We start from the raw sequence: 16,474 nt of genomic DNA, 5'->3' as shown, positions 1-16,474 counted from the left end.
AATGCAACTAGAAATGCATATACAATTTTAAAATAAATTTCTTTTGATTTAATGTGCAAAGAGATCCATGAAAATGCATAATAATAACTTAGAAGTAAAAATTTCAACCTATAAGAGTATTTCCATTTTAAATTCCATGGTCATTATAGAAAATTTTACATTTAATCTCAAGCTTTCAGTTTTAAAAGTTACATAAAAGGTGTATAATTTATTTTCAGATCTTATTTAGTCTGCTATTTGGAGCTGGAGAACACAATTACATATGCTTTTACTTAAACTAAATATGATTTGGGGAAAAAAAAATATGGCTGTGTGTTCCAAATGAGTGAATAAGTGTTCATATCTTAAATGTAAGCCAATGCTTTTTAGGATTTGCTCTCAAACTGATCTGTTAGATATAAGATTGCTCTTCTTTTATTTTAGGAATTTGAAGATAATTTTGATGACGAGATAGATTTCACACCACCAGCAGAAGACACTCCCTCTGTTCAGTCCCCAGCTGAAGTGTTCACACTTTCAGTACCAACTGTTTCACTGCCAGCCCCATCCCAGTTCCAGCCTTCTGTAGGTGAGGCCTGGCCTGGTGTCCTGTTTGCCTGAGTGACTTCTGAGACGGGAGACTGGGCCCTTTGCTGCTAATCGTAAAATAACTGGACTCACTGTCTCCTCAGAGGGCTTACTTCTTTTCCTTTTGCTCCCCGCTGAGGCTGAATGCTCAGCCCCAGTGCACTCCTGCAAAATCTGCGTCCTTTCCTCTTGGACTCTGGGTCTGTTAGAAGAGTAAACTGGCCGCCTCGAGTCGTTCAAAGGGAGCTCTTGGACGGAGCTCCTGCCTCTGTTTTGGTCGGCAGGCTTCTCTCCTCGCTCCGCACTGGTTGTCCTGCTGAATAGACATGCCGTCGGCTGGGGTGTCCTGCGTGTGGGACGGGGTGTGTGTTTGGATTTGTTCATCAGGTGGACTTTTCATCTTAAGATACGGAGGCACCGTCCCTGGGGCTCCCCACCCACCATAAACAGGACTGCGTGACGGTCAGTGGGACGGCGACTAGGGGGTGCAGTGGGGCAGCTGGGTCAGAAGAGAACAGGGCAGGTTATTAAAGAATCAGGACGGGATACTCATTCAAGGCTCTTGTCAGTTTTAAAACTTGGAAATATAGTGGCGTTGCTGGTTTGAAAGCGGTGTTTTATGTATTTATTTCTCCCTTTATTAGCACAAGCATTAAATTTATGTTGGTGTTTGTATTTTGTAGGTTGTATATTTACTATTTAATTTATTTCAGTTAGATACCTATATTTTTAAATTTTTTTTTCTTTTTTCCTACAGAAGGTTTGAAGTCTCAAGTTGCTCGCCACAGTCTAAACTATATACAGGAAATTGGAAATGGCTGGTTTGGAAAGGTAAAGTGTTGTTCACTTTTATTTTTTTCCCTTCTACTTACACCGTTTAGAATTTAAAGCTAATTAAGAATCGTATTGCGTGACGTTCCACGTTCTCTCTAGACGTTATAGTCCGGTTGCAGTTCCCTGCTGCCCTCTGCAGCCTCATGGGAGTGTGAGCATCAGCGTTCCTGGGTGGTTGGTTGTTCCCGGGAGGCCTTTTATTTATGTATCGGGGCCTCTTCTAATCGCTGGCATCAGAACAGTATGAAGGGGAGAGACACCAGCACTTCGGAAGCTTTGTTATCTTCCACAAGCTAAATTATTTGCTTTTTTCCTTGCTTTGTCTCCTCATGAGACTCTGTCATTACAGACAGGAGGTGTTATCAGAATGGGGGGCAGCACAGAGAGCTGTTGCCCGTCTCTCACAGCCTGCCCGGTGACCTGTGGTGACAGCTGTGTCGTTGTGTTACCGGCGTGCTCAGAAGGGTAATTTTACTATCACAGCTGCTCCCACACTGCCGCGGTTGCCCCGTGACAGGCTCCCCACTGACCGGTGGTCGCGTCCTGGGCAGCGTGGCCGAGCCGGGAAGGGCACGTGCTCCGTGGTCAGCCGCAGTGCTGCTTGTCTTCCCACTCAGAGCCGTCAGGCCTGTGCCCTCCGTGTCACCTGGACTTCATCAGCTGCCGAGCCTCCGCAGCCACTTAGCGGGACCTGTGCTGTGTCACTCGGGGTTCTGGGTACCGGGTGTGACATGGAGGGAGGGGCTCAGGCCTGGCTGTAGGGCGCTGGGAACGGAGCGGCAAACCAAATGAAGCCTTGCCCTGGCGAGGCCGCGTGCTGCAGCGTGGTGGTGGCCAGGCGGGCGGCCGTTGGCGGTAGGGGACAGCCGGAGCGGGGGAAGGGTGGCGTCTGAGCCTGACTTACTTGGGGCGAGGTGGGCAGCCCTCCAGCCATGGGTGATGTGGGCCTTAAGGGGCTCACCCCTTACACGGGTCGCTCGGCAGTTCGTCGGAGAGAGCCGAGGGCACCCCAGCGGCTTGTTAGGAGGCCGTGGGACTTAGGGTGGACCAGCTCTGGAGTCCAGGGGCAGAGCGGAGTCGGGGTGACTGCGCGCAGCTGTCCACCGGAAATGGCTGAGCCTGGGGCAGCGGCGTGGAGGGGGCAGTCGGGAGCTCACCGCTGGGGTGCAGGGCACAAGGGCTCTCGGGCATCCAGGCGGGGACCGCAGTGGGCGGTTGGACATGCAGATCCGCCCTCAGGGGAGAGGTTCCAGGCCGGAGCCAGGAGTCCGGGAGGACTCAGTGTGGAGGTGCGGTTTGAAGGTGGGAGACTAGATGGAAGCACGGAGAGTGTGAACACGGAGACGGGCCGGCAACACGGAGCGGGGGGACCTGGGGAGAACCCACCAGCGAGTGGGGGGTGAAGCGGCAGGTGCAGAGGTCCGGGAAGTGAGGCCGAGGGAGATGCGGCCCGGGGCCCGGGGGCCCCGCAGTACGAGGTCTGTGAGGTCCTCGCATGGAGGGGGGTCAGGGGCGAGAGCCAGCACGTGTAGACAACTCTGTTGAGGAGTTTACTCTGAAAGAGGGCAGAGAAGCGGAGCGGGAGCGGTTTGGGACCAGTGCGGTGGTAGGAAAGCGTGTCGTTAACGGGTTCGGAGGGCAGGCGACGCACTTCTGGGTTAGACTCCTGAAGTGGGTGAGCCGGAGGTGAAAGGACTGGTGACAAGGAAGTGCAGACCCAAGGTCTGGGCATAGTGTCCTTACCAGCCAGGCCTAGGCCCGTGGGGGTGTTTGCTGTGCGCTGGGGTCAGAGGAGGTTGTCGGAAGTGCGGTCAGCGAACCGAGGCCACAGGGTCGAGGGACCTGTGCCTGCACCCCTGACGGCGGTGGAGCGGGGGGAGCCAGGGGGCAAGTTGTGGCCCGTCTGCTGCTCTTCTCTGCAGGCCGTACCTGATGCGTGTCAGGCTCGTTAGAAGGGCACAAGGTAGCGCTTTGAAACAAAGAATGTGACTTACTTAATTATCAGGATTTCTTGTTCTGTTTATTTTTCTGCCTGTATAGTTGTAATAAATACATTAAATTCTGTTCAATGTATACTCTGTTTCCAGGGCATTAAAATGAATCTATTTTATAAAAAGATAAAAGACTTATTTTAAAAGGAAGCCTTTAGTTTTGATCATTCTCAAATAAAAACTTTTGCTTCATCATTTTCGTTTTAGAGATTGTATTTTGGAACATCTTTGCATCGTCCTATATTATATTTAATATTTCACTTCTAACTTGTACTTATTTTCTTTTTGTTTTGTGTTCTGTTAATTTCAGTGTGCTGTTTTCTCCCCCAGAGTTTTAACTAAGGTTTTAGTACAAGATGAAGGCCTGGAATAATTGGAATGCCATGGATTTTTAGCATTATAATGCGGTGACAGTTTGTTTGCACCTTGGCTATTTGTCAGTTGGTAAAGGAGACAGAACTCAGTGGAAGTGTTTCTGAGAAACATTTAAGTTATGTTTGAACTCAACTTCTAAATTACTCTTCTGTAGCACCATTGGTAATTTCCATGAAAGTGTAATACATTTTTAAGTGCATAGAAAATAAATACACATAAATACATGAATGTTGGAAATACCTGATGACTGGTTTAAAGTTGAAGGTCGTATTTTGCTTTTCCACACGTTTTGTGAGGTAGTATTTAAAATAATCGAAGGCCACCCGCTTGTTGCTTAATTTATTTTCGTGTGTGCCATTTCCTAATAAGTGAGACACACTTCTGTACCATTATGATGGCAGTGAAATTAAAACCTGTTCTTTGGTTTCAGGTCCTCCTTGGGGAGATTTACACGGGCACCAGTGTGGCAAGAGTAATAGTGAAGGAGCTGAAGGCGAGCGCAAGCCCGAAGGAACAAGATGCTTTTTTGAAAAATGGAGAACCTTACTAGTAAGTGACCCTTCATATGTGTTCCGTAGACATAGTTGGTGGGCTTCTGAGAATCACTGTGTTTAAAAATGCATTGGAATTGTGTTGTAAGGTGTATAAATGTACCCCTGCACCTGATACAGTACTGCGTACCAGCTACACTAAACTTGAAAAGGAAAAGAAAAAGCAACACAAGTCAGGAGGGAGCTGCTGAACACGAGTGTTCCTTCCTGGTCAGGAAAACGATGGCATTGTAATCCTGGGTCTCAGAAGTGGAACAAGATTGTCAGGGTTCTTGGCAGCAAGTTGGTTTTGGGACCATAAGGGAGAATGAAAGGTTGAGGCGCGTCAACCAGCAAGACGCAGGGGACCCGAAGGACCCTGGGCCCTGGTGTCGCAGCCGGCACCTCTGGGCCTGCTCATGTCTCTGCACGCCATTTTGTGTGCCCGTCATGGGTCATAGTAATGACAAGGAACTCATTTAGAAGATTCCTCTCTTTATCTCCACGTGGACAGATAGCAAAGCTTCATCCAAGAAACAGTATTTTAAATCCACCACTTAAAACCACAGTGTTGTTAGGCCTGAAGAGCATCTTATCTGCCAAAATCGGTTTGCTTTTGACCTAAACCAAAATATTTCTTAAACCCTCAAAACACCTAACTTTGAAATTTCTGCTTGCAAAATACACAATTTAAAATATGATCCAGAGTCTCGTAACATAAGACGCAAAGTGAAAATGTCCCTCAGGAGGTACATGGTTAAACAGACCGATACATGGGGACCAGGGGCAATTTCTCAGCTGCAGGAAGGAATGGACTGTCAGTACAGGCAGCCACTGGGATCATTGTCAGGGCCCTGTGCTGAGCGAGAAAAAAATCAGCTTTGCAAAGGCCACGTACTGTGTCGCCATTTACATAATCATCTCAAAATGAGGCCGGAGTAGCTGTCGCCAGGGCTTAGGCCTGATGGGCGTGAGACCCAGGGAGGTGGATGGGACTACACCCAGATAGCCTGGGGACCTGTGTGGTGACGGAGCACCTCTGTGTGTCTGTTGAGGTGGTTGTGCGAATCTACACATGTGATAGATAGGACACAGAAGTACGCACATGCGTGCTAGAGTCGGTGCCCCGGTTTCGGCATTGCACGGTAATTGTCAGGTGCAACCTGGGGACCCCGGGCTGGGAACGCGGGACCTCTTCATACCGTCTGTGTAACTTACGGTGACCTCCTAATTGTTTCCAAATGAAAAGCTCCTTAAAAAACAATTTTGGTGTTTTGTTTTGGACAAAATTTTTTCCAAAAAGAGATTGCATATGCTGTGGAAATTTATAGAAATAGTATTAAGCTACATAGCCTGAGGAGTAGCTGGGTTATTTATTTAATATATGGATTGAAATGCTTATTACATTTGTGTACTTAGCCTGCCTTTTTAAAAATGATGCTTCGAAGTGATGATCTATACATTTAAATTACTAAAATTGAGGTTCTTCTGATAGGAGTTCTGTTTTGATTTTTGAAAATGTTCACATGATTGGCTTTGAATTATTTAATCATTAGATAACAATGGATCTGTTGATATCCTCTTCGCAGCCTAGCATGTGTAAGTCGGTATGGGCGTTACATTTGGTGCGCTGTGTGAACAGTGTGCTGGGTGCTGTCTGATGATCAGTGCTGTGGCTGTTTTTCCCCAGTATTCTTCAGCACCCAAACATCCTGCAGTGTGTCGGACAGTGTGTGGAAGCCATTCCCTATCTCCTGGTGTTTGAGTTCTGTGACTTGGTAAGTTTTTAGTAGAAGTTTAAGGTCAAGCATTCAAAAGGTTATACCCAAGTGTTTTTGCCGGGTGGAGATGCTGGGTGAGGGACCGCTTTCATTCTGTCCCCCGTTTCAGGAACTTTATGAAGTATTTATTCATTAACTTTGATAATAGTGTTAGTGTTGTTTTATGTCCTGTCCCTGTGCTAAGCCATTTGCACGCAATACCACGTTTAATTATACTTCCCCATGGTTTATGTGTGAGTGAAATAAGGCCCATGGAGGTTAAGAAGATGTCTCTCCAAGTATATGGCAGACCTGGAGCTCGGATCTGGGTTGGCCGTTCCTGGAAGCTTCAGGGCTTGACCCAGTGAGGCTTCTCGCAGCGCTTCCCAGTGGAGGTGGCCCAGAATCTCCTGACCTACGGAGAACCCATACCTGTCCGTCTTTAAAAGTAGTAGCGAATGTCTGTAACATTTGTGTTTCTAAATAATTAGATGATTTATTTTCTTAACCTGAAGTGAATAGCCTAATTTCTTAGCATCGTATTGTTACTTATTGATTTACTCTGATATGTAATTGGGTAGGTAGATTGTTCTTCTTGAAGCTCTTATAAATAATAATATTTATGTGACAATTTCCCATAAACCTCTTTTATTCAGTTTAGGTTTTGATTGATTTCTTGGCCTTGACTCAGTTTGCAGAACATGGAGCTTCCGTGACCATGTGCAGAGAAGTGGGAGTACACCAGAATAAATCCCCAGTTAATTCAGACAGTATTTTTCAGCTGGTAAAATTGAAAGAGCAGTAAACATTGTGAATTTTTGTTTTAATTCTTAAATATCATTTGAATATTACTCTCATTGGCAGAGGTAGTTAATTCCAAAGAAAAATTATTATTAAACTCAATATACAGTATTAGCTTTCATTTGATTACAGTATATAACCAGCCAAGTCTAGGCGGCTAATAGGAGCAAAATGGCCCTCTCTCATCTTCCGTGGTCACATGGCTCTGGGCGGCCGCAGCTCAGTTCCAGACTATGTTTCCTTCTTCTTCACCCTGGGATCAGTGTCTTCCTGTGTCTGTAGGTGCTGGGAGGGGGTGGGGGCCGGGAATGTATGTTCCGGTGCTTTCTACAGTGTATCTCTGTGGGTCTTAGGGGTCAAGTTTATAAGGTGGTTCCTACCGCCTGTGTCCTTCTGATCTGACGGGGCCGGGGGCCTAGAGGTAGAGGGGCCCAAGTCAGTTTTCTGTTAATGATTGAGAGGCATGTTCAGCTCTGACTGGTTATGGATTTTCGTTCTTTTTCATTATACTTCTTGTTTTGCTTTGAACATTTTGATACTCTTTCGTGTCAGGGACATAGATTGAGAATTGACTTAACTTCCTGTAATTTGAATCTCTTTCAGATTAAAAGCATTACTAAGGATAAAGTCTGTGTTTACTGATAGTAACATAGTTACACCAGCTTTCCTTTGGTTAGAATCTGACTGGTTTATGGGTGTCAGTCCTTTTCTCTGGTTTACATCTCTTGCAGATTAGTTTTTGTTAAAATTCTTTAATCTGCCAGTCTTGGTTATTTAACATGGAATATTTGGTCCATTTGCATTTATTGCATCTGCAGCAGATGTGGAATTGGGTGTATATGTTTCGCAAATCTTGGCTGTTGTAAAGAGCACTGCATGGGACGTAGGGGTGCGTATACTCTTCCTAATCAGTGTTTCAGATTTCTTCCCATAAGCGCCAGAAGTGGGGTTACTGGGTCATAAGGCAGCTCCTTCTTAATTAAAAAAAAGTTATTTACTTATTTGTTTGTAGAGCGAGGGGAAGGGAGGGAGGAACATCGATCAGTTGCCTCTCGCACGCCCCCAACCAGGGACCTGGCCTGCAACCCGGGTATGTGCCCTGACTGGGAATCGAACCAGTGGCCTCTTGCTTTGCAAGGGCCAACCCACTGAGCTACACCAGTCAGGACCCATTTTTAGTTTTTTGAGGAAATTCCATACTCCTTTCCATAGTGGCTGCACCAAGGCTGCACTGCCACCAACAGGGCATGAGGGTCCCCGTTTCTCCGCATCCTCGCCAGCACTTGTTGTTTGTTGATTTGTTGGTGACGGCCATTCTGACTGGTGTGAGGTGGTTTCTCATTGTGGTTTTTATTTGCAAAGCTTTCCTTGGTAGGGCAGAGCTAGTGGCTATTTTCAATTAAGTCCACCATCTAGTGGTACATTGATCAACAATAAAATCTGCAAAACAGTAACTGCTTCTCAAAAAATTAAAGTAGAATTGCCTTATGGTCTAGCAGTTTCACTCCCAGGTACACAGAATTGAAAGTAGGATCTTAAAGAGACTTTTGTGCTCCATGTTCAGAGCAGCATTATTCACGATAGCCAAGAGGGAGAAGCCACCCCGGTGTCCATGAACCCATGAGTAATGAGCAGAAGTGGGTGTATCCGTACAGTTGCACTGTGCTAAGTGAAACAAGCCCAGTCACAGGAAGACAAACACTGCATGATTCTCCTCACATGAGGTATCTAACGCAGTCGAGCTCATAGAGATAGAAAGTGGACGGGTGCTCGCCCAGAAGGGCTGGGCGGAGGGGAGTTAGGGAGTGGGCACTGAACGGGCGTGGAGTTCCAGGTGGGGAGGATGGGAAGCATTCTGGTGGGTGGGTGGGTGGTGGGGACAGCAGCTGCAGAAGGGCGTGAATGCACTTACTGCTCCTGAACTGCATGCTTAGAAATGGTGAAGATAATTTTATGTTCTCTGTTTTCCATGACTTCGAAAACATTGATGATTACCTACTGTTATTTAAAGTGTTGTACCAGGTGTTGCCTATATTAGCAGGAAGCTAGAAATTTCCAAATTTCCCTGGGAAATCTGTCTGCCAGTGCTTGGAATGGCTAGTCTCATGTCAAAGTAAGGCCTGTAATCCAGGGACCCCCCCCGCCGTGCTCTGCGGCGAGAGGTCCCATTTGTCTCCTTGGGCGTTCTCGTGCTCATCACCTCCAGGTCCAGAAAACTTCACAAGCTCTCCTGCAGCAGGGCCCGGGGTCTCAGCAGGCCCACCAGCACGGAAGCCTGCTCTCGAGGCCGGTGTGGGTGGACTGCGTGTCGGGAGCGGTTGGGCAGGGTCAGCCCACTGAACCAGAGGGCCTGCCTGAGAAGAGGGGCGTCATCCAAGTCAAAGCCACCCACTTGTGAGGGTCCTGAGGACAGAGGGTAGTGGCCCCGGCGTGGGACTAAGCAGCCGCGGCCGCCATGAAAGGAGCCACTATCTTCACATGTCCTTAGTAGGTCAGGGGCTATTGAATGGACGGGGGCCTTTTCAGTCGTCGGCAGGCAGCGATGGTGTCCACGATAGCATCTTTAAGTGGAAAGGAGAGAATATTTTTGCACTTACTTAAGTAATTCCATGTGAGATAGAATTACCAGTCTGTTTTCAGAAACACTTTATCTTAGAATTTTCATGAAAGCAAATGAAAACTTCCTGAGTGGGTTTGGCATCGGGCCGCAGCCGCTGCTGTGGGGCACTGGGGTGTGACGGCCGTGAAAGGGCCTTGTGTATAGCGTGCGGCTTGGAAGGCGCACAGCGCTGTCACGTGAGCAGGGGGGCAAGGAGGTTGTGCTGGGGTGAGGATCGCTCATTCAGCAAAAGCCTATCAAGAGCCGATGAAGTACAAAGGGCCCTGGGAAGGAGCACAGGGGTGAGTCACGCTGCCCCTGCCTCTCCTGCCTGCAGCGCCGGGCGGTCCTGCCCCGGCTGCTCCCCCGGCCACTTCCTTGTGTGTCAGTCGCCTTGGGACGTTACCTAAGCTCCTTAAGGCTCTGTGCAGACGTCTGTGAAGTGGGAATGATACTGTCTACCCCACAGACTACTCTGACCGGTAATAAGGTGATGAATGAACATTGCTGGGCATATAGTAAGTGCTCAAGAAATGGTAGTTGGTTCCCCCCCACTGTTGGTTAGGTAACTTTAGGGACCATAATTATTGAGCAAAGGTGTGAGTAGTGTGAGTAGAAGAAATCTAACTAGCAAGCCTAACTAGAATCATTAGGGAAGGCTTTGCAGAGGAAGTGTGCTTGGTCTGAATGTGGACGAGGAGTGGATCAACTTCCTTAGCAGGAAACATCATCAGGAATAGTGTGAGCCAGGCCGGGAGGCCGCCGGCGCGTAGCAGGTGCTCCCGTGGGCAGCAGCGTCGGGGTGGGCGTGGAGTGCCACGTGGGGAGAAGCAGGTCGGCATCTGCTGGCAGGGACCAGCCAGGTGGAAAGCAGCGGCAAACCACTTTGGAGACCCGGCTGCAAGCTGAGGTGATAGGACGTAGGTTAAACTTGGCTCCGTCTCACTCTTTCTCCTTTCCCTGGCCCGGCCGCCACCTCGGGCCCACAGTCCTGGCTGTATGTGGGCACGCTGTCCCGGCTGCTGGGGGCCGGGCCCTTCCTGCCCTCCCTGCGTTTCCTGAGGCTGCTCACCTGGCAGCACATGTCTTCACGGCTGGGCACCGAGATGGAGCTGGTGCGCGGGCTGGACATGCGGGGGGGTTTTGATATCACTCCTAGAAAACTGAAAGTCCTATGTGTGGCTCGCATCCTGTCTCTGCGGGGCAGCTGTGCTCTGTGCTGTGTCCCTGGAGACCGTGTTCTGAGAGCCAGGTGACTGCTGAGTGCGTTTTATAACAGTCCGCACCGCTGTTCTTGAAGTAAGGTCATTTGCGTTTCCTAGTTACAAAGGCAAAACTTTCAAAACTGTCTTTGGCTAGCTTTAATGTGCAAAGTAATGAAATAATAAATATAAAGCCCAATACAGTTTTGAAATTATAGATGTTCTTCTAATTTCATTATTAGATTGTGAAATTGAAATATGATGGGACTGCTTTGGGGAAGATGGTTGTCCCAACTTTGATTTGGGAGGACATCTTTTAGAACTCAGTAAGTGTTTTCATTTTTCACGCACTCATTAAGCAGTTACAGTCGTCCCTCAAGAGCCTTGTATGTAGTAGTGCAGTGTTTCCATGAACTCACGCACCGCCTCCTGTAAACTGTAAATCATCTCTGGGTTACTTATGCCTAACACAACATAAACGCTCTATACAGCTGTTAGACTGTCCTGTTCAAGGAATAATAAGGGAAAATGTCTACATATTCAGTTCAGATGCAGCCATTGTGGGCCTAACTACATAGTCCGTGTCAGCAACAAGGGAACTTCTTTCCTGAATAGTTTTGATCTGTGGTTGGCTGATTTACAGATGGGGAACCTGTGGGTACAGAGGGATGACTGTATTTGCCAAGCTTGTGCTGCTCTAGGCCCTGGGAACACGGACCCAGACAGAGTCCCCGTCCTGTGTGGCTTATTTCTGGTGGGCAGGACAGACAAGCACTTTAATAAAATGCTGGGTAGGATGGGGCGGGGGGATTAAGCAGTGGCTCCTCAGGGTGGGGGCAGGAAGGCCACGCAGGGGCTGCTACAGTGACTGGCACGGGGGGTGGGGTGGGGGGTGCCCTGCACTCAGGGAGCGCAGTGGGGTCCTTGAACGGCGGTCTGATGCTGACTCCGGTGCAGATGTAGGGCCGGGATGGGCTGGGTGCTGGTGTCTAGAGACAAGCAGCCTAAGGACGGCATCCCTGGTTTTGGTCTGATCTGCTGGAAAAGCTGTGGCACTTCCGAGAGGGAGCAGCCTGCAGGGGTTCCACGCAGGACATGTGAGTGAGGTCTGAGGTGCCCCTGAGGTCGTCAGGAGAGGTGTTGGTCGAGTCAGCGACTGGACTGGGCGAGTGAGTGTAGGGTTCAGGAGGCGGCCAGCCGGGCAGCGTGTTTGAGTGGCTCTTTTTTCATTCCCCTGGGAATGAGTGTCGCAGTGACCAGGATCAAGGACTGAGCCCCGGGACGTGCCAGCACTCAGAGGGCAATGAGAGGAGGAAGATCCAGGAAAGGGCACCGAGAAAGGGCTGCCCAGTGGGAAAGGAAGAGAGCCAGGAGGCTGGTGAGGAAGGAGGGACTGGGCCAGTGGCCACGCCCGTGGCAGAGGCGGTCAGCCGTAGCCCCGGGGAGCAGCTGCAGCTGAACCCCATGTGCGCACAGTGGGAAGGAGGCGGTGGGGTTGGGGGGGTGAAGGATTTGCATGAGAGAGTCAGTGGCCAGGAGGAGGAACAGCCAGAACAGACCCGGCTTTTGAGGAGGAAATTGGGAAGAGAGGAGAGACTTGGGCGGTAGCCGGAGAGGAGCTGCGGGAGAGGAGGCCTGTGTGGTCCTGTTGGGTGTCCCTGAGGGGTGCTGAGCATCAGACAGAGGGGTGACCAAAGGCAGTGACAGACGAAGGTGGGGAGCGGGGAGCTCAGGTGGTGGTGAGGAAAGGGCCTGGGTGGGGGACCAGGGACGGGCCCCGGGGGCTGCAGCGTGAGTGCTGCGTGCGCGGCTGTTCAGGCCGTTCATTTGTCCTCTTGTTCCGTTTTGGTTTCAGAATGACACCCCCCCCCCCCAATTATCCTATTAAGCATAACTAACTAAATTCTCAGTTATAGAGCTGTTTAATTCTTTGGTTTTTACATTGTATTGAAATTAATTAATTGGTCTCAGTGTCCTGCAGAAAACTGGACGACACTCTCCTAGCAGTTTCTGTTGGAGTTTGGGGGGACACTTGTGAACAGCCCATTCCCAGGCCTGTTCAGGAATGACGGGGTCTGGCCCGGGCAGCGTTTCCCTGGTGTCTGCGGCCTGCGTTCTCAGCGCGGCTCTTTGCTGCCATCTAGTGCCGTGCGCTTTCTTGTTGGGTTTTTTTGGGGGCTTTTGGGGAGGCTCTGGGCGATTTTTAAAACTTGGATAAAGGAAACTATTTTTTCAGAAGACATTGTCCTTAAGTGATATTTTTCTTTTCATAGCAGACCAAAGCAATAATCCCTGTCTCCTCACTAACTATCATTAAAATAAAATAAGCCAGATACCTAAATACAGTTTTGCTTTGGATAGAATGAATCAATTATTAGTACTTATTTGATAAAAACATTTTTATTGTAATTAAAGGTTTTGTGCTGATTTTTCTTTTAAATGGAGAGCTCTTAAGGATCTTTCTAGAACACAGATCTCACCCTGGGTCCTGCAGTCTCAGCCAGGAGTCACAGCGTGCGGGCCCCGCCCCGCAGTCACCGTGGGTGTTCACGCCCTCCCCCGGGGGGTGGGAGAGGCTCGTAGTTGCTGGCACACTAGGAGCATTGGGAGTGTTAGCGGTAGAAAGCAGACTCCTCTGTTTGTTATGTTTGTCTTCTCGTGGAATTGGGGAGTGGAATCGGTTGTGGGGAGAAGAGACCTTAAGAACAGTGAGTGGGAATGAATATACTTTGGACAACCTTGAGAAGTAAGTGCACCCCGCTGCTGCCCCTCTGCCTTCGTGGCCAGCGTCACCCGTGACGTGTTCCTGGTGTGTCGGCAGCTTCTGTTGGGGCTGAGAGGTGGCCAGGCCCGGCCCGGCGCAGCCCGGCTTCTGTGGGCTCCGGAAAGGGGCTAGACAGGGGACGCTCTTGCCGTTTCATGGGTGACATAGGTAAGGTAGGCTGCTTGTTGTCACATTTAGTTTCCCTGTGGCCTGCCTTATGTGGATCCCATGGCCGGCAGGCCTGGCGTTGCGTGCTGGGATTTTTCTGGGTTCATTAACTGCCATCCAAGTCTGTCTGCATTCTGGTCAGAGCTGAGCCTGGGGAAGGCGGGGGGCATCTCCGTGGGCAGGAAGGTGTCGTTTCTGCCCCTGGGTGGCTTGTGGTTGCAGGGGAAGGGGGGGCGCCCTTGCCGGTCCTGAGGAGCCACCACTCAGTCTGGGAGCGTCCTGTAGACCATGTGACTGACTAGGTCATTTACATTCGTTCTGATCCGATAAGTGGGTGAGACCTGCATAATGATTTAATTCTTGTGCCAAACAGAACTTTCCTGCCCAGTGGTCGCCTGCAAAGAAGGGCCGCCCACCCTCTGTTAGCAGCTCCGGCGCCTGGGCAGATTTCATAACCTCCAAAGACTCAGGCCCACGTCTGGCAAGACATTTCAAATTATAAGAATTATCTGAGGCCACCCGTGTAGAAACCAGCACAGTGTCGGCGCTCGGCTCAGAAACCCCAGGGGTGCTGGCGAACAGTGCCCGGCATGCGCCCGGCATGGCCACGCCGGCAGAGGTCACTGAGGCCGGGGAAGGGGACATTCCACCTCATCCGAAGGGACTTCATGTTAAGTGTGAGCAATGTTTCTGAAGGGATTTGTGTTTTAAAGTTTCATTCTGAGAGGAAGTTGGTAAATTATGTCTTTGGTAACAGTGACATGAAATGTATTCTTTAGTTGGTCAGGACAGCTTCCTCGGGTGTCTTTTCTTGACTCAGAAAGAAAACGGAAAGCTATTGGCCTGCTTTCTACATTTAATTAACATTTATATAAAGCTCTAATTTGAAATTAAATCTCATCAGTAAATATTTCGTCATATGGTGGTAGGAGGAGATAGAAGATTTATTTCCTCTGAAGTGTATTCCCCCCAACACTCAGTCCTGAATTCAAGGGCCTTAAAGTCACGGAACAAAGCCAGGCGCGCAGGGAGCCGGGCCCGTCTGCGTGAGAGTCTGCCGTCGTCCTGCTCCTGCTGCTGTCCTTTGGGCTCTGTGTGACTTCTTCTGGAGGGCTGGGAATGTCCCTTCTCACAGGGCCCTGGGGCAGCTGGTACCAGCGCTGCGCGTGCTCCTCCCCCTGCTGCCCCCTGCCTGCTGTGCTCGCCCTGCCCCTCGTTCACGAGCGTCTGGGCTGCGGTCCTCGGGGGTCATGCTGTCTGACCGCGCGCCCCGAGCGGCCTCCAGGGCACGGTGACGGGCTCCGTTCCTCTCGTAGTTACCTGGGAGTCTCTGTGCTTCTGCACTCACGTGCGCATCATTGCAAACTTACCTTTTGTACTGTTTTGTTTTATATGTGTTTATGTAACAAAGAGAGGCTAGCGTTTCATTTAGTTAGATCCTGAACGGTGAACGGTGCTTTCTGTACCTTTGAAGTATTTGGTTGGAGTATTTTGTAACTTGAAACTTGTTCAGTCTGAGATTCTTTATTAAGCTAAATCCAACTAATTTCTAATAAATAATCTTAATAGCTAATGTCAGTTAAGGCGCATGCTTGGTTGGCAGTTGGTTGTCTGCTTTCGAAACCAAACTGGACTGGTCTTTGCAGGGCGACCTGAAGGCGTACCTGCGCAGCGAGCACGAGCACCCGCGGGGGGACTCGCGGACCCTGCTGCTGCAGAGGATGGCGTGCGAGGTCGCCGCGGGCCTGGCTGCCATGCACAAGCTGCACTTCCTGCACAGGTGGGTCCGTCGTCACGGGTCGCCCGGAGGGGCGGTGCGGGGTGTCCGAGCGCCCGGGGAGGCTTCCGCAGACAGGCTGTGGCGTCCTCTCTTGGTTTGAAATGCGATCGGTGCCCTGTGCTTCCCAGTGTCAGAGGGAGGGCTGAGCTGGGCTTCGTTTAAACCCACACCGGGAAACAGAATGTCTTAGTACAGCCGAAGGTCTAGAAATTACTTCCCAGATTTCAAAGAATGTCCCAGGTGTACTTGGCTCAGCGTTGAGAATGAACAGTCCCGGCTCCTGCCGTCTCGCCACGTGTCCTTCCCGGTCAGTTCTCGGCTCCGGCTCTGACGCGGGCTCTCATGGTGCGCCCCAGTCCCTGTCCTGGGAGGGAAGGGACCACCCGATGGGCTCACAGCACCTCTGCACATGCGGCCCTGTGCTGGGTCCCGGGCAGCGCTGCCGGAGGCCGGCCCCTGCGGGGCTGTGGGGACCGGGTGCGAGCAGCGCAGGCTGCTAGACACCCTCCTTGGGGAGCTGCCTGCTCCTGCGCAGATGGCGGCCGCTCCTCGGGCCACGTTGTGTTTTATTGAGATCACTGATGTAATTTTCGTAATGAAAACAGCAAAGGGCTTCGCGTCCTGCCTAAGATGATGGTTCTGCTGAGTCTGCTCCAGCCTGTGAGCTCTGCCTGACGCTCCCAGTGTGTTTAAAACCATCTCTGGTCTCCTGGGAAGCCAGGCACTGTCTCTTCAGTTGAGTTTGCTTAGATCATTTAACTCTTAATAATCCAAAGACTTGAAAAGTCTTGAGTGTATTGACATGACGGACTATTTATGAAGTATCGCATTTTTTAAAAAGCACGTTGGACTGGGATGTATTTATAGAGTAACTTTTTTTTTCAAAATAAGAAAACACTTGGTTGTGTTTATAGAAGAGGGTTTGCGTGAACAGACATGGAAAGGAACCTGTCAGATCCTCAGCATCACTTCAGAGTGGGGAAGAAGGAACACTATTACGGTTTTTCTTACACATCTGCATATCGTTTGACTTGCATAGTGAGCAAAAGTCATTCTGAAAAAGTGCTTTCTGAAAGACCCAGAAGATTTTGGGTTTCTTGAGG

General features: G+C 49.8%; 1 protein-coding gene across 2 annotated transcripts in view; it reads left to right on the top strand.

Moving 5' to 3' along the window:
- Window positions 1-16,474, top strand: part of LMTK2 (lemur tail kinase 2) — a 50,116-nt gene that overhangs the window by 16,805 nt on the left and 16,837 nt on the right. For both annotated transcript variants that reach the window (XM_090288614.1, XM_090288613.1), the window contains exons 3-7: window positions 424-568; window positions 1,325-1,398; window positions 4,198-4,316; window positions 5,988-6,075; window positions 15,238-15,371. In XM_090288614.1, the coding sequence (XP_090144740.1) occupies window positions 424-568; window positions 1,325-1,398; window positions 4,198-4,316; window positions 5,988-6,075; window positions 15,238-15,371 (560 nt within the window). The remainder of the gene's footprint in view (window positions 1-423; window positions 569-1,324; window positions 1,399-4,197; window positions 4,317-5,987; window positions 6,076-15,237; window positions 15,372-16,474) is intronic.

This window comes from Furipterus horrens, unplaced genomic scaffold (genome assembly GCF_987537825.1).
Source record: "Furipterus horrens unplaced genomic scaffold, mFurHor1.1.pri manual_scaffold_10, whole genome shotgun sequence".
Lineage (NCBI taxonomy): Eukaryota > Metazoa > Chordata > Mammalia > Chiroptera > Furipteridae > Furipterus > Furipterus horrens.
Note: the sequence above shows the minus strand (reverse complement) of the source record. Positions and strands in the feature narration are given on the sequence as shown.